This window comes from Cyprinodon variegatus, unplaced genomic scaffold (assembly GCF_000732505.1).
Source record: "Cyprinodon variegatus isolate N-32 unplaced genomic scaffold, C_variegatus-1.0 Scaffold655, whole genome shotgun sequence".
Classification (NCBI taxonomy): domain Eukaryota; kingdom Metazoa; phylum Chordata; class Actinopteri; order Cyprinodontiformes; family Cyprinodontidae; genus Cyprinodon; species Cyprinodon variegatus.
Window position 1 is genome coordinate 195,959 of NW_015151108.1, and position 20,933 is coordinate 216,891.

Below are 20,933 nucleotides of genomic sequence, written 5' to 3' on the forward strand. Positions count from 1 at the left end.
AAACCCAGTGGACTGAAACAAACACAGGACCCAGGACTGATCAAAGAGCAAACGGGTTTGTGGTTTTCACTACATCTCAAAGAGTTGGTGGTCAACTGTACTTCCAGCTAAAGATGAACCTTCTATACCTAACCAGAGTTCATTTATCAAAATCCTGTTTTGATTGTAAAAGTATTTATCTAAAGATTTCTCCTGTTCTTTGCCTTATTCGTCATTTTTGTACATTAAAGATCAGCAAACTGATTTGAATATCATACAAGGATAACCCAAATAAAGAGAAAATTATGTCTTCAAATCATGGAAATATCAATATTTCCATATTATTGCACTATCTGGGATAACGAGGAAGGAGAGTAACCCTTCAAAGATATCAATAAGGTTGTTATCATGCTAATTTCACAATTATGCCAAGATGATGTTTAAGAACCTGAATGTGGAAAATGCACAAAAATAATTGAACTTTATTGATCTCACATTGGAGAGATTTACCCCTGCATTTAACCCATCTGCTTGGGGAGCAGTGGGCTGCCATTGTGGGGTTCAGGGTCTTGCTCAGAGACCCAGTCTGTGGTCTATGCCCAAACCTCTATTCTGCCATTCCCCACAATAAATAGAGATTCATTAATGTCTGTTATCAGTTTATGTGGTTCGACTGTCAGCTGTTGTAACCTGTACATGCTGTACTTTATTGAACTTCTTGCTGCTAGTAATTGACCTTTGATCTCAAGGCACTTGTCTGACTTTTCTCTTTGTATTTAGGTGAAATGAGAGTTTTACCGAAATCGTCAAAACCTAAAACAGGTCAAATAGTTTTTGATCTTTGCAATAAATAAAAATTGTTTTCCATTTATGTGACAGACTTTGGGCTAATCTTCTCTCATAGGTTCTAATTAAGCCTTTCAGTCAGATGTAAGTCTATACTTTGTCTACGGTGCTCCAAAAGCTTTATTTATTTATCTTTTTCTGAACCCTTTATGGTGGACATTTATCGTTTGAGCCACTTAGCCATTTATTTTCTCAATTTGTGATTGTTTGCAGACTCTAGGTCTTATTCCAATGCCTCTAAAATGCATCTTTGGATGCTTCCTATAGATTATCATCACCTGATGTAATCTGGTCACAGTATTTAATCCTCACAGCTAAATGGAGATTAAATGAGAGCAAACAGGTTTGTTTGAAGTGTGAGTCTGGCTCTTTGTGCGCTGAATTATGCCGTACCAAAACGCTGAGGAAGGGAATGCAAACAAAGTCTACAGAGGAGCTGAAGGAAAAGCCCACCCTCCTCTCTTGCTCACATGACTGTGATTAGAACCAAGAAGGTGGAGAAAGAGGACGACGGTGAAACTGAGAGGGAGCATTTGGGAGGAAGATCCATGAATTACTCAAATTCGCTTGTGGAGTCAGGCTTGCCTTGCCTCTTCTGCTTCTTTGGGGTAACTAAGCTTTACTTTTGGTATTATGACTACCTTTTACAAAAGGTTTTGCATCAAGAGCTTTTTAGCTGACGGCCTGAATATAGAAAGAGATTTTTTATTTACTTTCCAGTATTATAAGAATTTTTTTTTTTTTTTTTTGATATTTGAAAGCTAATAGCCCCTGATGGCTTTTAGTATTAAAATGTCCTGATCAGATTATTATTTTATCCATAAATACGTCGTCCTCCAGGAGGCTCATCTCAATAGTCCTGAGGAACGATATGCATTTAACTTGTATGATTGAAGCAAAATGCATCTAGTGCCTTTTCTCCCTGCATATTCCAGAATATGTAATTTAAATAAGATATCATCAATAAAATAATCTCTATATAATTTATACTGCCAGGGAAGGAAATATGGCAGGCATCTCTTAATAAGACAACTTAAAAGACGTATAAATTTGGGGGGGAAAAAAAGGTTTTGAAATTTTGATTTTAAAAAATGACATGGTGAAAGCAATATTCTTTATAATCAGTCAACAAGGCTTCAATGTCATTATAGAGATCCAATTTTTTAAATAGTTGCTGACAAGGTTTTTGCATTTTTCCAGTCGTTTGACAATTTCCCCTGGCCAAAGAGCTCCAAGCTGGGGCGGATTTCTTGCCATCACCCTAATCTTTAGCTCCTTCTAAAGATTCCCAATCAATTCCAGTCATGACTCTGCCTGATGCCACTCCTCTTACATGACTTCATTATTAATAATCTGGGTTAAAGGAAACATCAGCCAGGGGTATGAATAATTTCATGTTTTATTTTATAAACTTTATTGACATCCCAGTCTTAATCCAGATGTTTTAAAAGTAAATGAGAATTATGTATATATTCATTTTTAGAAGTACATCTCAGAGGTCAGACACTGATGCTGGATAGAAAGGCCTGTTTCCTCAGTCTTCCTCAGTCTCCACTCTAAGAAATGTCTGTAGGGTTGAATCCAGAATATTGTGCATCCCGTTGTTCTTTCGCTCCAACTTAACCTTTGGACTCTGCTTTGTGGACAGTCATGTTGGAACAAGCAGGTGTAAGCTCTAAGCCTTTCCCACAGGTCAGGAGTTAGAAATAGTTTGAAGTGCCTGTATGATGAAACTTTATAAGTGGATCTAAGCCTGCTTCTGAAATACAAACCTGCCTTTTGCATTTTAATTTGCATCATTGCAGTCTGCCACATGCTGAACCTCTGCAAAACTCAGATTCCTCTTGTAGTTTCTCTGACGTAGAGGTGTGATTCTTTACCCCAGGGAACACATCTCCATTCTCCAGCATCCACTGGTGGCTTCATTAACTTTAATGGTTCTGAAGCTTTGCATTGCACTTGGAGATAAAAGGCTTGCACATAGAAACCCATCACCTGAACCTTAGAACAGTGTTTAAATTGGGACTTTTATCCATTTTTTTCCCTGATTCTACAGTCTTTTGAACTATAATAAAAATCCTACTTTTGTAGAACCATCTTCGAAGACATGTCTCTACCAGCTAACCCTATTTAGGGACTAAACCTTTCAACCATTTTCTTTAGAAAATACGTCAGAAAATACATCTAACTCAGTCTGACTGGAAGGTGAATATCAATGAGTGTCACTTTCGCCACAATTTTTAATTAGATTTAGGTCTGGGTTAAATGCTTTGATCTAAATCATTGCAATTTAGCTCTGAATGTTACTTTAAGCATTTATTCCTCCTAAAAGGCGGACCCGTCAAATTTAATCTCAATCTGTTTTGTGTAACCTCTAATGGGTTTTCTTCCTGTATTTACCTCATCCATCCACACATCAACTTCTTTTCCCTTAAAAAGTAGATTCCCACAGCATAATGCTTCCACAATCACGGTCACTGCTGTCTCTTCCTCATTTCATATTCTAAAAAAGTTAATTGGTGGTTGTGATGTGACAAAATAAGAATATCTCTGTATAAAGTGGAATTATATAGATGTGAATTTACATCACATTTTGTCTTCATTTTTCCTTCCAGTATCAGGTATGAGGCTGCGGCACTGGTGCATGCTGGGGGTGACTGCCCTGCTGCTTCTGTGTGAGATAGCGGTCAGTCAGCTGTGTAAGTCTCTGATCACCATGGTGGATGGCTTCCATACACTTTTCATCCTCATGCAAATGGCGCTCCTTCAAACTAAAGGCATCATAAAACCTCACATCCACTCCTTCGATGCTTCTCCATCTTCCCCGCATGACTCCTTCACTTTAGAGGCATTTCCTCACCCATCTGCTGAACTTCCACCTGGAGCTCTATCTGACGTCGAGCAGCCCAAGCAGGACCCTCCATCAATGGTTAATCCACACAAACGTTTCACCCCAGGAGCTCCAAACTGCAGTCTGTCCTTCCCCAACAGCAGGATCCAGGTTGTCGGTGTTTTCATTTCCTCCCTTGTCTTGGTTTCTCTCTGTGTCTCCTACTGCTTGGAAATTATTAGTTTTATTGTGAAGCCCCACCCGGTTCAGCACCCACTAATACCAGTGGTGGTTGGAGCTGGGAGTCTGCTTTATAAGTTGCTCCTGTTTATTCTGGACTGTGATGAGCTGCAGGATAAAAAGGCAGAGATCTGCAGCCGCATCAGGACCGAACCTCACCTTTATATAAATCACAAAGGTAATACCAGCTCAAATATAAAACTAAATCGAAATTAAGGCTTTCATTTCACAGAGAATAAAGTAACCATCCCAATCATTCTAACCATATCTTTACACTGATTCTTTTTTTTTTACCTCATTGAAATACACCAACTTGCACATATTTTTGTACCCAATGACCTCTTCCATATTTTGCACATTCGCTTCGTCATTGACTCTAAGCAGTCAGCTGGTTTCCTTGGGATAAAAAAGAAACTTTTAACAAATCTATCTTCACAATCTGATTGAATTGTCTCTGTAAAGTGCAGTAAGATCACAGACGTTGTGAATTTGCAATATACAAATAAACTGAATTGAATCGACATTAGAGCCCTAAAATGTAAAGTGATACATGCTTTTCATATTGTTTCATAGATAAAAAAAAAATCTGAAAAATATTCTGCAAAGACAATACTTTTCAAAACTACTATTTGCTGCTTTGATAGATAGAGGCATTTTGGAAGTTAGTTTCTGCCAGTTTTGCCAATCAACACATTGAAATCTTCTCCAATTCCTCTTTGCAGAGTAGCTCCGCCTCAGTTTTACTCGATGAAGATTATCAGTTTTCACATTTTTCTACAGATTCTCTCTTGGATCTAAGTATGGAATTAGACTGGGCCGTGCTAAGATGTCTAAAGTGTTTATTTGTAGCTCTGGCTGCATGTTTAGGGTTGTTGAAGAAAGGTAAACCGCAGCACAGGTCTCCAATGTTATCATTCAGGATCATGTGTGGTCATGACTTCCTGCCACATTATTTAATTGATTCTCTCCTCTCGCCTGTCAGTTTAGGTGGATGCTCTAGTCTTGATAGGTTTTTTTTGTTGCACCATAATCTGTTTTTTAGATGCTTGATCGATCAGAACCCTGTAAAATCCTGAAAGCTTCAAATATTGTATTATTTTATCCCCTGCTTTTAACTTCTGACAGAGATGTGGACTGAATTTACTGGTTAGGGGATTTCTGTAGGTTTATTCAAACAGGTAGAATATATGGTTACTAACTTTTTTATTATTGTAATTTTTTTAGCAATGGAATAATAATTGTCTTTACAATGAACAGTAATGCTGTACTTTGTTTTGGTTTATTTCATAATATGCCATCCTTTTATCTTATACCGCTTGTGGGTCAGGGACATGTCGGGCTGAGGCTTATCTCCAGCAGTCAATAGGCAAAAGGCAGGTTGCACTCTGAGCAGGCTGCAAGCCTATTGCAGAGTGACAAAAAGACATGGAACAAGGCACATATACACACCTATGGGCAATTTAGAGTCGCCAATTAACCTTGTAGTCATGTTTCAGACTGTGGGAGGAAGCCAGAGAGAATCAAGCCCTAAGATCTTGCTGCAGGGCATCAGTGCTACAAACTGTGCCAGCCATTAAAAATCCCAATTAAACTCATTTTATGTTGTAGTTGTAACGTGGTAAAGTGCAAAAAATACATGAGATATAAATATTGTTTCTAGACTCTATGATTAAACTCCAAAAGATTATACAATTGTGAAGCAAAAAAAAATAACAGTATAAATAGTTTAAGATGTTTGCCAAACCGGATGTGACACTATTCTGTGTATATTCAGCTGTAAGACAGATAACACATGGCTGAAGCTTGTTTTTCATTCCTCTGCTCCACTCCCACGGTCTGTGCTGCAGAGGAGTCCCGAGGCCTGGAGGAAGAGGAGCTTTCTGGCCCATCCAAAGTTCAAATTGCAACACACAACTGTTTCCACAGTGAGGCACTTGTACTCTGCAACCCAGGAACTCTCAATCTGCCTGACCATGGCTGCAAAACTGGCCTGCTGGAAATTGGTGAAGGAGAGAGCAGTGCTGCACATTCTGAGAGCGAGGGTCCAAAGCACCAACCTTGCATGGGACATTCTGGTAACAGAACATAACATTTTAAAGTTTTCCTCCAAAATGCTCATGGCCATTTTTATTTAACTCGACCCTCTCTGTTTGTTGCTATCACAGACTATGAAAATATACCTGAAGCCTCCTTGGTGTGCCAGTCATCCTCTGGATGGAGCTGCCTCTGCCTCCTGTCCTTCATCTTTTTCTTTCAGGGACTCTTCACATCCCTCCTGGCTCTAATCAACAGCATAGTGACAGTGTTGATTGGCCCACAGCTCCTGCACTGCTCTGGAGCCTGCAGCATCCTCATCTATCTAGATCCTTGCCTCTCCCTGCTAGCTGGCATTACGCTGATCGTGACATCTCTACCACAGGTCACTCTATTAATTTTTATTTTCTCCCTATCAAAAGGGCCAATGAAAGTTAAAAGTATATGTATTTCTCCTTTATACATTTCTGTATCCTCACTCATTAATTCTAAAGCTTTTTATCTATACTCCATCATTTTCCTCCCTAATATAAATGTTTTTAGTATTTCTAATTGTTTGGTAACTCTGGTCATATTAAGGTATGCAGACTATTAATCAAAAACATGTATTTTTTAAAAGGATAGTCATCATTATACCAGTGGCTTTAGTTCAAAGCTGTTATTTAATAGTTTGAGATTTTTTTAGAATCTAAGATTATACTCATACAACAAACAAACCACTTAATTCCTTCTTTACCTTTACCAGGAAAGACAAATTCCTATTACTTGTTTTAGTTTTCTTTTTTTTTTTTTCATCTAATTGCACCTTCTGCACTAACTGATGTTGGGCTTTCTGTAATTTATTCCTGCAGGTTCACAGATACGGCATGCTGCTTCTTCAGGCCTCACCTCCACACATATGTGTTTCTAATGTAGGGCGGAGGATTGCCAGCGTTCCTGGGGTGCAGGCTATACATGAACTTCACATCTGGCAGTTAACTGAATCGCTCACGGTGGCCTCTGTCCATGTGCACTGCAACGCTGGTTTTCCTCCAAACAGGTGAAAATCTTTACAGCAGACTGCGCTTGTTGTGGTTCTGCCATCAGGATGTCTGCAAACAATAGCTGCACCTGTGTGACCGATATAATACAGTATGTCAATGATTTTTATCCAGTTCAGAATTTTCTTCTATTAGAACTGACCATTTGGTCAAACAGGAAATTATAAGAAAGTGGTTGTTTTTTTACTTTTAATTGAAAAGATAACGTAGATAACAATCTTAGATAACAAACCACCTAAATGCTTAAAACATTTCTTTTAAAAAACCTTCATTTTAGAAGTTATTTATAACTATTACCTGCTTTATGTCCCCTTACCCTATGCCAGTGATTTATAATAAATGCCCAAAGTTTTGGAAGTGATTTAAGATAACTTACTGTGAGCTAATGAGATAAAACAGAAAGTTTTTTTAATCCATTACCCTATTACATCTAAACCTACAGTATTTAAGAAAATAACATTATTATTATTAAACCCAATCAATTAAAACAATCCAAAGCAAAGCAGCAGTAAGGGATGTAAATGAATCAAAGAAAAGAGGAAGATACTGAATGTTATGAGGATCTAATATATGGTTATATGTCCAGGTGTGCTGATCTGATGTCAAGTGTCACTAAAGTGTTGCAGAGTGTGGGTGTGAGCTGCTGCACCGTTCAGCCAGAGTTTACATCTCCATCTTCCCCAGTCAGAGGAGATGAAGCCTCTACCTTCATCCACGGAGAGGAGCCCTACTCTCCTCCTCTCCAACCGTGCAGCCTGGCCTGTGGGAAGGCCTGCGCCTCCAGTATGTGCTGTTCCCTCCAAGAGGAGAAGGAGGAGGAGTCCAGGAGTGCCCAGAGACAACCCGCTGGAGAAACAAATGAGGAACCTCAGACTATGATCATTGAGAACACAGTCCTCTAACTCAGAGATCTGGAACCTTTAAAATCCAAAGAGCCATTTAAGTCTGACTGATTAAAAATTGTTTAAAGCTGCAGTTATTGAGGCTTTGCTGATTGATGATGGCCATTTGATAAATAACAACTTGATATTATTTTGCATTATGATGTGTAGATTTTCTTCTATAGAATATTATTTTATGTTAAACAAAAAATAAAACAATAACACATAATTGCCAAGCTAACGACAAGAAACAATATTTTTTTGTTATTTTAATGTTATTCTGTTGTGAAAATTTAATCAAATATTATCTTTTAAACCCAGTAATGCCTCTAAGATTGGCATATATTATTCTACTACATTAGTTGTGTCTTTTTAGGCCACTATTAGGAGTCATTGTAGAGTTTCCAAAAAGGAACTTGTGGCTCCAGACCCCTGCAGAACCCTGTTCTGTTTAAGACTGATATAAAGGTGGAGACAAAAAAAAAAACAGTGTTAAAAGAGTATTAGTTTTATGATGAATATGAAATATTCCAAAGATTTTTTTTTTTTTTTTTGTTGCTTTGTATGCTGCTAGAAGTTTCATTCTTTTAAATGCCTCTACTGAAGTTGGATTTAGTGCAGAATTTAGCAATTATGTTAATTTGTTTTTTCTTAAGTTTTTGATGTACAGAAATGTGTTTGAATAAAATTAACCTTTCATGTTTTATTTTGTAAAAAAAATGCAAACATTATGGTCAAATTCCAAATATAGTCATTGTAAACTTTTGTCTGCAGTAAATATTACTACATGTCTACAAACAACCGTTTTCACTTGAAAATAGTTCACGATTATTTGGTGCAGGCCCTCCACTACTGTTGTTGTTTTTTGTTTGTTTTTTACACAAAATAATATGAAAAAAGTTTAAAAAATATAAATACTGTACAGTAATAGCAAAAAGAAGTTTTGGATTTAAACACTGTGCAATCACTAAAACATAATAAATAACCAAAATATACAGCTGTGGACATTTTTACACTAAGTGGACATAATGAATAGCAGCAACAGCAGAGATGTGCAAAAATAACAGCAGCATAATATCTATAGTCACTAAAAAATTTATTGTGCAAAAATTAGCATGAGTAGAAACACTTACTAAGCTTACTTTACATACTTCTTTGTACACATTTTTTACCAAACACTGACTATTGATTATTAGCTATTAAAAAAACAGACTTTCAGTCTACGGTCCCTGCAGCAGGTGGAGCTGTTGCTGTGTTCCTGGATATGAATGAGTCTTTCTGAAAGAGTAACATCCCCTTAAAGAATATATTTTAAAAACTAGCAGCTTGAGAGCAAGATCTATATCATTTTTGGCTGTGTTTCCAATCAAATCCCTTTGATCCCTTTTAGTTGTACTTGAGCTGATAATCATGTGATAATCAAGTGTGGTGGCCTCAGATTCTCATTAAGAAATAATAACTAAATCATAAAAAGAAATAAAAATTAAATTAAAGCATATTTCTGCTTTGCAAATGTATAAGTACAACTTGGCCTGATCCCCAGATTGAGTAAATGCAAATAGACAAAATCCTAAACAATAAGGGCTACGAGTGTTTTTCTTTTTTCTTTTTTTTTCTAACAGTGTCCTGTCTGGCGATGTGGCAATAACAATAATTGTCTTGATGCCAAAAAGATCCCAACAGATTTTATTTTCACAAGTGGAGCAGTACGGCTATTGCCATATAAATTGCTTTATTATAATTATGCAGGGAGTATTACAGATTATGTGGACACTGCAATGTAGGTAGAACAGGAAAGGAAAAACAGAAAAAAATGAGAAAAGATGAAAGAAAGAAGAGATAAAAGGGAGATAATGATAAAACATTTTCAGTCTGCTTCATCACCTGCAAAGAGATGTAAAAAAGAACAGCACAACCAATGGACATGGTACAAGACATACAATAAGGTAACACCTAGATACTATCGCTGAAGTATAAGATATTGCCCATATGGCTTCTTACCCAACTATAACATTCGTGGGGGGGTTTTTCTTCAAATTTGGTGGAGATGGCGCCAAGAGTTATTTCCCCCTTTGGTGTTTTTTTCCGGGCACCTATGTCATTCAGAGTTTTGTCAAATTTAAGGTATTTCTTCTACTTTTCTAACAAAAAATAATCATTTAATACTGATAAACTGTTTTCAACTCAAGGGGTCGTGTTTCTGCAATTTGATTTTTCATGAAAGCTAGCACCAAAAAGACTACTCTTTAGCCCCTCATAGCGATTTAGTAAGCTTTCAACATATACTTTTTTAAATCTATTAGGCTCATTTTTTAAAAAGATTTTCTTATACTGATGTCCAGTCATCTCTTCGATTAACATATGGAACGCAATACACAGAGGATTAAGACCAAAGGTAGGAGAATGCAGAGAGACTGAGTATTAGGGTATATGAAGATAAACTAATATGGACTAATTTGTCATAAAATGCTCCATTTGTAGGCTTAATAGTTAATATGATAAATAGAGAGGATTTAGATGTGGGCAGAATGAATCCAAAAGTTAAACAGTCAACTCTGCTGGTAAAAAACAAAAAACAAAAGAAACTCTCCAACCAAGGTGCATATTTATATGTATCAACAGATTTGCTTTGGTTAAATGGCAGAAATACTTGTTGTTGGTTTCTTCTTTCCCAGGGCCTGATACCTCACTCCCCTCTCCTCTTGAGGCCAAGGTTACCTCAGTATCAGCCTCTTCCAACCAGATGTTGTCCACCCCCCACAGGATCTTTAATGTGAAGCTTTCTTTTTTCTTGTAGCATTCTTATCATCCTAAATGTGTGTAGAATAATGGTCTTGCCTCATCCTTGATCCCACAGATTGTCCATTTAATTTTGCTTGAATCTGTATTATCATCACATGCTTAAAGAAAAGCTGCTCATCCACAAGACAGTTGAGCTTAGGATGGGCCCATCATCCCTTTCCATAGGCAGCTTTCTCTTCCACTTAACCCTAATTTATTTTATTTATATTGCACTGATTTTTAACATGCCATCTCAAGGCAGTTTACATAGACATTTCAATCAGATCATACAATCAGATTGGTTCAAAGTTTTCTTTCAAAGGAAACCAAGTTGATCGCATCGACTCATTGACACCACAGCAATCTCTCATACCAAGCATGCATGCAGCAACAGTAGAGAGGAAAAACTCCCTCATAACAGGAAGAACCAGGCTCAGAGTGAGTGGCATTCTGCCGAGGGTAACCAGGGGTTCAAGGAGACAGATGCAGACAAACAAAACAAACATAGAAGCACTGTTCATTAAGCACTGTCTGTTCTAGAATATGTAAAATTATACTAGCTTGAAAGGGGGCTATGTCTGAGGAAGAAAGTTTTTAACCAGTTTTCATGTAAAATGGTTGAAAGAGAGAACATACAGTTAGTCACAGTAAAAGCTGAGCCTATATCTAGGTGAAGGAGAGAAACAGGACTAAACACTGAAAAACAGCCCCATCTCTATCATCTATATTCTACGGTGTTGAGAGCAACAGCCCAGCTGATATTTCTATCCAGGATGGTGCCACAACTGAACAGGAGCAGAACAGATGAAGCCACTAGGATGAGAGGAGAGAGCATAAAATTAGGGTTTGAACTAACAAATACTGCAGAATGAGAGAATAGGGATAGAAAGAAGCAAAAGCATGTAAAGTGGCCCATATGCCCTTCAGCAGTCAAAGCCTATAGCAGCATAACTATAGAGATAGCCCAGAATACTCTGTGCCACTTAATTATAAGTTTTGTTACAAAGTAAAGGAAAGTTTTAAAGCTGCATGCAGGCTGTAGATAGATTTAAAAATATTTCTTATACCCACATAGAGATATATTTTTTGTCAAAAATATATTTGAGACTATGGCGTTGAAAGCATGACCTTTTTTTTTTAAATATTGACATTTATTATTCTTGATCCGTTGAGTCTCACTATAAGTAAAATCAACATGTCAGCTTGCTAGCATTGATAGTGTTAAGTGCGTTCGCTTAAGCTGCCTACTGTATATAGGAGTCTGTGCTCCATGCTGTAGGCTTCAAACCCATAGCTGCTTATTGGCTATGGATTAGAGTGGTTCAAATATTTTTGGTGTAGAGGGTCACTATTTCTTTGATTATTTGATAGAATTGACTGATATCAAATTTTGCCATACAAATAATCTAAAATCCATTATTGAAAATATATTATCTACAGTAAAATGTAATATAAAAACTAATAAGATCTGAAGAAAGATAATGATTGTGTGAATTTACCTATGCAGATAGTTATGAGGCTTTGTTAGAAATAAAGTTATTTTCTGCAAAATGGAATAAAGTATAAAAAAAACAGCAACATGTAATCTTCTAATTTGCTCCATACTAAACATAAATAAGTCATATGAATGGTGTGTGGAGCACTCTTTTCACGGTTAGGTATTATTTGACAGATTTATGTATTCTATCGTCAACACTAGGCTACACACATGGACAGGCCAAATGTCTTCTTGAAAAAAGATTTTACTTATTAGACAGCTAATTTTCAATAATTGGATACTTCCAAGCTGAGGCTTGCAATCCTAGTAAGAAACAATGATTGAAAAGCACATGTCAGAAAGGTTTTTTTTTTTTTTTTGGAATCTATAATCAGGCTTACAGTAGGCTTCTGGAATGGTCCCAACCTTGGCTACTAAAAAAGAAAAGGAGTATGTGTGATAGGCAGAGTCATTCTATCTAATGATTCTCTTAAAACTGACTCTAACAAGTCTGTTCTGTTTGTCCCTTTCCTGGAGTTTGCCTATATCAAATCTACATGAAACATTTTAAGATGTTAGAGCAATCATTAAACACTTAGATGTTTATATCACACATTGTATTCATTTTCAACTTGTAAATATCAACTAACTCTGCAAAAAGGTCTCCAGATATATTTTTGTGGGGGAAAAAATACCATTGACAAAATACAACCACGACGATAATTGTTCCCTGTCGCCTTAATCTTAGAACAAAGGAGTAGCTCCGCCCTCGTGATATCAAGTAACCAATCAGAACAGCTTATTTTGCATAGCACGCAGCACAGCACAGAAAAGGTTTATATTTCCTTATTTATTTTGCAATACGCAACATAATACGTATACAATTTATGTATGGTGGTTGAGAACTGTTTTTCAAATGGTAACACTAAGTATCGGTGAAACTTCATTCACACCATAAGTCAAATTGATATTGCAGCTCAGGGGTTTAAAAATAGCTGTTGGAGCATTGTTCAAGTGCCCGGATGAGCCTCGGTGGTCCGGGGTGCGGGCTTCAAACCCGTAGCTGCTTAGCGGCAGAGTGGTTCAATTCCACCTTTCGGGCGATAATAATGAAAGGTGGTGATCATGTGATCAAAGAAAGGCGAGAGTGTTTTCTCGTTATGCTGCATATTATAGATAGGCTGGTGTGCTGCTACATGAAAAGAACTGAGAGGAAGCGACGTCACATATCTAAGATTGAATTTTCCTGAAATGTTATATTGATTATGAATATTTCTGTGTTAATTTACAATTACTAAGCTGTGTTTAACGGTTAAAATTAAATGTGTTTTATGTTTTTCTTTAAGTGCCTTTGATACAGCTTTCATAATTTGTTTTGAATATGTCCTACTGCCATCTGCTGTACATTCCAAGTCAATATTTTACTACAACAATCTGTTTTATTCGATTTTGTTTCAAAATCCTTCAGAAGTGTATCTTTTTTTTCTTTGGGTGGATATTTATGTTTTTGATTTAATATTCTTAACTTCCATTTTGTATTATGTTTTTTTTTTGCGTGTGTTGTTATTTTTTTTCTGGAGAAAAATAAGAGATTGAGACATAACCTGTTTCAGGGATATTGGTGTATTTTGAACATTAATGTTTATAATTACATTTATTCAGATAAACCTGAAACAACTACATTGAGTCTTATATGTTCAACATTACAATTTTTTATTTACATCCATTGACCAGTTTTAAATGTGTTTTGAATTAAACAGATAAGTTGGGAGAAAAGAACTGTATTACAGTGCGTGTTTCTCCAAAGACGTGACTGTTATTTTTTCTGTGTTTTTTTCCATCTGTTGGTTTGCCATTTGATGTCTAGAAATCCCTTAGTAAATTAACATTTAGTTGTTTTCCAGTTAAATAACTAAATCCATGTGCCTCAAGTGAAGTGGTTTAAATATATGGACAAATCAGCTGGGTTTGTTTTGAGAAGGAAACCTTTAATTGTTTAAAACTGGCATTTCAGGCATTAAATGTTTATATTTCATGGATATCTGTTAGACAAAGTAACATTAAAAACAGTCGTGGGAAAATAAAAATATACAGTCTTGGTCCCCGTTACCTTATTATGTCAAAACATGTATAATAAAACTTAACAGTGTCACATTTTTGCTCCCTTATGGTTTCTTTAAACTGCACACCTTAGTCTTCATCTATTATACAGGACTTTTACCCATTTGCATATTATCATTGTATGTTATTATTTTGGTAAATGAAAAAGTTCATATCCTATAATACAGTACAATTTTTAAGACTATGCATATGTCAATATTAACTTGAGGATGTAAAAACAATACACCAGAAGTTGAAATATTATTCGACTTAGACAGATTTTATTTTGTCATTTTGTATACACAAGTGTAAACAAAAATAAATTTAGTTTAGAACAGCTCTCTAGACTATTTTTTAAAGTGCAGCCTTGATAAGGTAAGCAGATGATGATATTTATGAGATATCTTGAACCCTTTCTTTGGGGTGAATACCTCATTCCCTCATAACAGTCCATACAAAAGTTCCCAGGTTGTGGTTCCTGGAACACTTCTCCTTTTACATGGTTTCTGTTTGATCTTACAGTCTGACTCATTCCTCTCTGTGAGGTCATCAAGGAAGAGCACTGAGCTCAGTACCTTTTTATGCTCCTCTCTATTCAGCAGGACAAAAAGGCCAACCTGCAGTAGTTGCAGGAGGCTTCCTTTATATTTCACCCTGATATTTATTTCCCTTAATCCTCAGTTGCAGTGAGAGACAACTTGACAATTCTCCTTTAAACAGCAGTTTTTATTTAACCTCCATTTAACGTCCACAATCAGTTCCAAAAAAAAAAAAAAACATCTGATCAGTGATTTTCACCTCTTTTTTTATAAGGCAGATACCTAGTAGCTTAGTGTAAAAAATATGGCAGGCTGTGGCACAACTAGATTTATTTAAATCTCTTTATTTATAATTTATCTCCAGGCCTGTCACCCAATATGCTACAAAAACTGTACACTGAATCTCCAATTAAGTACCACATCCCTACAAAGTCATGGGTATGGTGACACAACTGTGCTTCACATCAACAGATGTGAATTTTCTGATATAGTTATGCTTGTCTCTAATATGATAAACTCTTTAAAAATTTCATTTTATTTCATTTCATTTTGCTGTACTGTCTTCTCTTTCTTCTAACATTGAGATCGGCAGTAAAAGTTGACATGAAAATACATTAAATAAAAAGAGAATGAAAACATAATGAAGTTGGGATTGAAAATAGCTTATATATTAGATAATTGTATTATAGTCATTTAAAAATGTACACAGATGGTCCAAAAAAAATCAAAGGGAATGTGGGAATAGGGATATTAATTCTAGAGTTTAATATAAAAGATTTACAGACCTTTTATCTATATACAGAGCAGAAATGGTAGCAATTATTATTAGTTTACATTGAGTGGAGGAGGTTAGACTGGACAGAGTGGTGATTTGCACAGATTCTAAAGCTGCAATAGAAAGCATTCATTCAGGAGGAAATAATAGGAAAGACCTTGTATTAGAAATTCATCAGTTTCTTTAGGTTATTTAGGTATGGAATAGATGTGCAGTTCTGTTGGGGTCCAGCAAACGAAGGGGTGAGAGGAAATGAAATACCGGGTAGCAGACAAAATAGCTACAAAGGCTTTAGGAAAGCAGAATTTAGACCAGATTCCATTTGGAAAAGGGGAAGGTAAATCAATAAAGAAAGAAAAAGATTTATGGCAAAAAAAATATGGGATGACGATAAGAAAGGAAGAAGATTATATAAGGTTCAAAAATCTGTAATTGTTAAAAAATTATGGGAAAAGAAGCACAAGGGAAGAGATAATTTATACTAGATTAAGAACTGGACATACCTACTTCAATGAGTTTTTGTTTGTATTAGGGAAGAGAAATAATGATTTATGTGAGGATTGTGAAAGAAAAGAAAATGTGGATCATGTTTTGATGGATGCATTAGAAATGCAACTGAAAGAGAGAGGATGAGGAAAGTAATTATGGAAAAAGGGAGAGAATGGAGTATTAAAGGATTTTTAGGGAAAGATGGACATAGGAAGGAAATTTTGGTTATTAATAAAGCATTGTTTTTATTTTTACATAACACAAAAATAAAAAAAAAATAGAATATAGTAGGTAGAACTGAGCTACACACTCATGTACAGTAGATGGCGGTATGCACCTATAAGCTCTTTGCAATCCGCCAATCTAACGAAGAAGAAGTAGAAGGGAGCGGCAGTGACCTGATAGGACAGTAGGGGGCGGTACTGCGGTGGACACCAACAGATTATGCAGCGAAGAAGAATAAAGCAGTTAGTGTATCTGTGCACGATGTCCTTGCGGGTTTAAATAATAAAATAAAGTGAAATAAATACTCTCTGTTCTCAGGTGGAGATTTTACAAATTCCTGGTAAGATACTTTAAATTACTGTAATTAGAGACTTCTGTAGGCTTTATTTATGTAGCGGAATAACCTTTCTGTCGGTTAGCTCCCTGCTAACCAGTGTCATTATAAAATATATATGATCCTATTTATGGTTTTTAACCATTACAGACATTCAGAATCAGATTATTTTAATGACTGATCTGTTAAGAGCTGTAGAGGAAAGCTAATAAGGCTAAAGTAACAATTAGAGTTATTTCTAAACTATAATTGATTATTATAATCAATAATAGTTATCTAAAATCATAACTTCACATATCACTCGCCTGTCTTACGTATAAACGTAATAATTATTTTTGTTGATTAATTATTTTCTGCATTATGATTGTGTTGTTTTGAACTGTCTTCTTTCTCCCTCAAAGGAAACTTGCATCATGCCTCTTCATAAATATCCACCTAAACTCTGGGATGCTTTGAAGCTAAAGCAGGGCATCTATGCCCGTCTCCCTAAACATTATCTGAAGTCCCTTGAACAAAAAGAGCCCACCCCTGTTCACTGGAGGCCTCTTGGAGTCAAGTACAGAGCAAACCCCAAGACTGGACAGAAGGAGCGGGTGCAGGATGTCCCAATCCCCGTCTACTATCCTCCACAGTCCCAGGATGGCCTGTGGGGCGGCGAGGGCTGGATAACTGGCTACAGATATGCCAACAATGACAAAGTAGGTCTATTCCAGTCGAAGATGTTGCTGTGGATCGATTAACCTGTAAGGTAATCCATGGATCTAAAGTTTATTTAATCTTGTTTAGATGTCCAACCGACTGAAGAAAACCTGGAAACCACAGCTACTCAAGAGAGAATTCTACAGCGAGATCCTCGATCACAAGTTCTCCATCACAGTGACGCCTCGAACCCTGGACCTCATCGATGCTGCTTTTGGCTTCGACTTTTATATCCTGAAAGTAAGTTTTACTGTGCATTTAATCTCTTTCATATCAATACTTCCTCCTGACTTTTATCTCAACCCCTTTTTAGACGCCAAAGGAGGACCTGAACTCTAAATTGGGGATGGACCTGAAGAGGGCGATGCTGCTGCGCCTGGCACGGCGGGACAAAGAGCTTTACCCCAATGACCCTGACAAAAAAGAGGCCATCTACAACAAGTACAAGGTTGCTTACTAATGGATCAACACAACTTTCAACACAAGTTGAACTCTTAAAGCGGCTGGAAAGAATTTAAACATTTTTGTTTTTTCTTTTTATTTTAAGCAGCACTTTGAGATCCCAGAGGAGGAGGCTGAATGGGTGGGTCTGACTCTAGAGGAGGCTGTGGAGAAACAAAGGCTGCTGGAGCACAAGGTAACAAGCCATACCAATTTAAGTTCACACTTAAGGACATTTTATGACATCTTTAAGATGTTGTGAGAGATGTTTGCTTGAAATGTTGGTAAGAGTGATGTGAAAAAACTGGAAGTCAGAAAAGCAATGACTGAAAGTAAGAAGTAATTTATATTTTGAGGCTTCACTGATTCACTGATTATTTTGTATTTAAGACACTGTTTACAATCCTGAAAAAGGGAAAACCTCTGACTTTGGTTTATTTATAATGCAGATAACGGGATGTCAACTTTTTTCACTTTGACCATATTCAGCACCCATATTACGTTGCATTTTTACTATGAATTATACAGTTAAAAAAGAGCAGATTCAGTCCATTTATGTATTTGTGTTTGAATTTAGCTGTTTATTTTTTATAAATAAGAGGTTGATCAAAAAGAAATATAGTCTTTCTTTAATCCCTCATTTGTATTTAAACAAGACTGCAGCATCGAAGGGTTTATTGGATTCGGTGAAAATATAAAAATTATTTTTTAACCTTAAAAGTTTTTCTCCTTTAGCACAAAGCAGCTTACTTTTAAAAGACCTTCCCTTTACTGCTGCTGTAAAAAGTCAAGTCAGACTTTTCTCTCTGATCTTTGACTTTAAATGTTTGCAGGTTGCTGACTCTGTTATGTCGTTTCAGGAGCCGGAGCCTCAGTTCAAGGTCTTGGTGGAGAAGCTTGTGCAGGATATGCAAATGAGGAAACTTTTAGAGCCACACATTACTGAGAGGAAGTGATCATCCAACCTGGACCTAAAGAAGGTTAAACTGTCCCGATTCGTCAGGGACGACGGTTCGAGTCGTGGTGCTTCATCAGTGAAATCACACCAAGGAGAAGCTCATTGAAGCTAAAGGGTGACAAATGAGTCCTGAAGAAATAATGTTTATTTATTTCAGTCATGTTTTACTTGCCCATACATTTAAAAACCTGAAAAAAACAGTTCAGAGATTGTGGGAAGAAATATGATGTAAATACTACCAACAGGCAGAGATATATTACCATGTATGTATGATTTCTTATTGGATAAAGTCTTCTTTTTTTTAAATAAAACCTGTTTAAACTCATGCTTTCATATTTGTCCATAAATAAGTTCTCTGTTTAAAGCTTTAAAAAGATCCTACTAACATCTGGAAACTAATAGAAAACAAATCCTGAACCCAAAGATTAGAATAACTTGAAAGTACATAAGCTTTTTTTTTAATGCATACAAACTAAACTAGATGCCCTATATGTTGGTTATTCATCAAACTACTTAGCGTATAAATATGTTTATTTTAACATTGCAGTAAACATTATCCAGAATTATCAAATGAAAAAAGGCATTGTGCTTTGTAATGATGGGGTAAAACCAAAATCCCAAATCATAGAGGCCTAGTTAATCTTGATGTTTGGGTGTGGCACAAATATTTACTTGCATTAACAAATTGATCAGATTATCCCAAACATAACATCTGGACTCAGGGGCACCTTTAATCTCTTTACAGTGAATAATGAATATATTCATACCACAAGTTTTTGATGCACCTTTATGGGATTTCATGTGGCAGAAAGAAACCCAGCGAGATTCATTCTTTATTTAGCCCGATAAATCAACCATGCAGTCAGTTAACTTTAAGTTTCCTAATCAGTAATGTTAAGGAAACACAGCAGCCAGGTGAGGATAAAGGTTTGAAGAAGTTTAAACATCTCGTAGAGCCCTTCTTAATCCATCACCTGAAAGACTATGAGACAACTGCTTTAATAAGGGACAGAAAAATTGGTAAGAAGTAGGATGGAGGGTAATAGTGAAAGAAAACCTGCTAGGGGTAGCAAAAGACTCAAAACTAGGGCAGATGTTCACCTTTCTGCAGGACAGGAACTCTGTACGCTCAGACAAAGCTGCACTGGACCAGTTTAGATAAAAGCAAATTCAGAATTTCTTGCAGTGGAAAGATGTTAAAACCTGTTGCTCTCTATTCTTTCCGAGTTACTTTGGATGACTTTACAGGTAAGAAAGCTCAAAATACTCAGTTTTTACATTTGTATAGATACCCTCAGAAGATCTGGAATCGCTGGAAACTACAGATTGAAGAGAAACTGTAGAAACGCTGTTCACTTGTTAAGATCATTTACAAAAGCACATTCTCTGTAGAAAACATTTGATGTATCACATGAAATCCCACTGAATTACACTAAAGTCTGTGGTGGTGATGTGACAAAATGTTATAGCAACAAAAAGGCTAAAAATGCCACGAAAATATATATTTTTTTAAATCCTGTTTACTGTTTGAGTGAGGTAGTATTGTGTTTGGCCACTAGATGGAGCCATTGTTTGTGACTAATGATAACTGTATGTGAGAAGAGCTGAGATAGAGTCGTTTTATTTATAAAATCCTTTTGTAAAATTGGGTCAAAAATAATATGATCACGTATTCACTATCTAATGTTTTTTAAACTATATCAAACAGCTACTTTTAAATCAGTTAAACCCATTTAAACAATTAAATGAGTTTAATCCTCACGAGCTGGCTCGCTCGTCTGCCTGGCTGTGTGTTTCCGGGACGAGGCCACCCTTTTACAGCTGCTTTTTGTATCTCTCCTTCTGTCTCCTTGAACCCCAGTCGGCCTCGCCAGATGGTCGCTCACAATGAGCCTGGTTCTGCTGGAGGTTTCTTCCTGTTAAAAGGGAATTTTTCCTCTCCACTGTCACTGCAAGCATGCTTAGTGTGAGGGATTGCCTTCAGTCAATGCAATCAACTGGTTTTCCTTAGATAGAAAACTTTAAATCAATTTGACTGTATGATCTGTTGAACTGTAAAGTGCCTTGAGATGACATGTGTTGTGAATTGTCGCTATAAAAATAAACTGAACTGAATTGAAGCTACAGGATTTCCAAGGTAGGTAGCAGAGCTATAACTGTTGCAAAGAAATGCCCTGGTTTAAGAATCCGAAATCAGGCCAATTTTAAAAATTTCAAAGGACCAAAAAAGGCGCTGAAGTTTGCGAAAACCACAGCAGACAATGT

At 36.4% G+C, this 20,933-nt stretch overlaps 2 protein-coding genes across 4 annotated transcripts; both read left to right on the forward strand.

Moving 5' to 3' along the window:
• Positions 1-1,321: 1,321 nt before the first annotated feature.
• LOC107096858 (zinc/cadmium resistance protein-like) lies at positions 1,322-8,779 on the forward strand. Of its 2 annotated transcripts, none has more exons than XM_015393733.1 (6): positions 1,322-1,433; positions 3,441-4,073; positions 5,743-5,970; positions 6,061-6,314; positions 6,781-6,968; positions 7,556-8,778. In XM_015393733.1, the coding sequence occupies exons 2-6, from the start codon at positions 3,449-3,451 to the stop codon at positions 7,869-7,871; spliced, it is 1,611 nt and encodes a 536-aa protein (XP_015249219.1). In that variant the 5' UTR covers positions 1,322-1,433; positions 3,441-3,448; the 3' UTR covers positions 7,872-8,778. The 2 variants fall into 2 exon arrangements, with proteins under 2 accessions (XP_015249219.1, XP_015249220.1); XM_015393734.1 differs by lacking the exon at positions 1,322-1,433 and having other exon boundaries at positions 3,440-3,524; positions 3,672-4,073; positions 7,556-8,779.
• A 7,666-nt stretch (positions 8,780-16,445) lies between these two features.
• Positions 16,446-18,993, forward strand: mrpl28 (mitochondrial ribosomal protein L28). Of its 2 annotated transcripts, none has more exons than XM_015393730.1 (6): positions 16,446-16,576; positions 16,972-17,268; positions 17,357-17,509; positions 17,583-17,717; positions 17,817-17,906; positions 18,571-18,993. In XM_015393730.1, the coding sequence occupies exons 2-6, from the start codon at positions 16,984-16,986 to the stop codon at positions 18,664-18,666; spliced, it is 759 nt and encodes a 252-aa protein (XP_015249216.1). In that variant the 5' UTR covers positions 16,446-16,576; positions 16,972-16,983; the 3' UTR covers positions 18,667-18,993. The 2 variants fall into 2 exon arrangements, with proteins under 2 accessions (XP_015249216.1, XP_015249217.1); XM_015393731.1 differs by having other exon boundaries at positions 17,820-17,906.
• Positions 18,994-20,933: the final 1,940 nt, after the last annotated feature.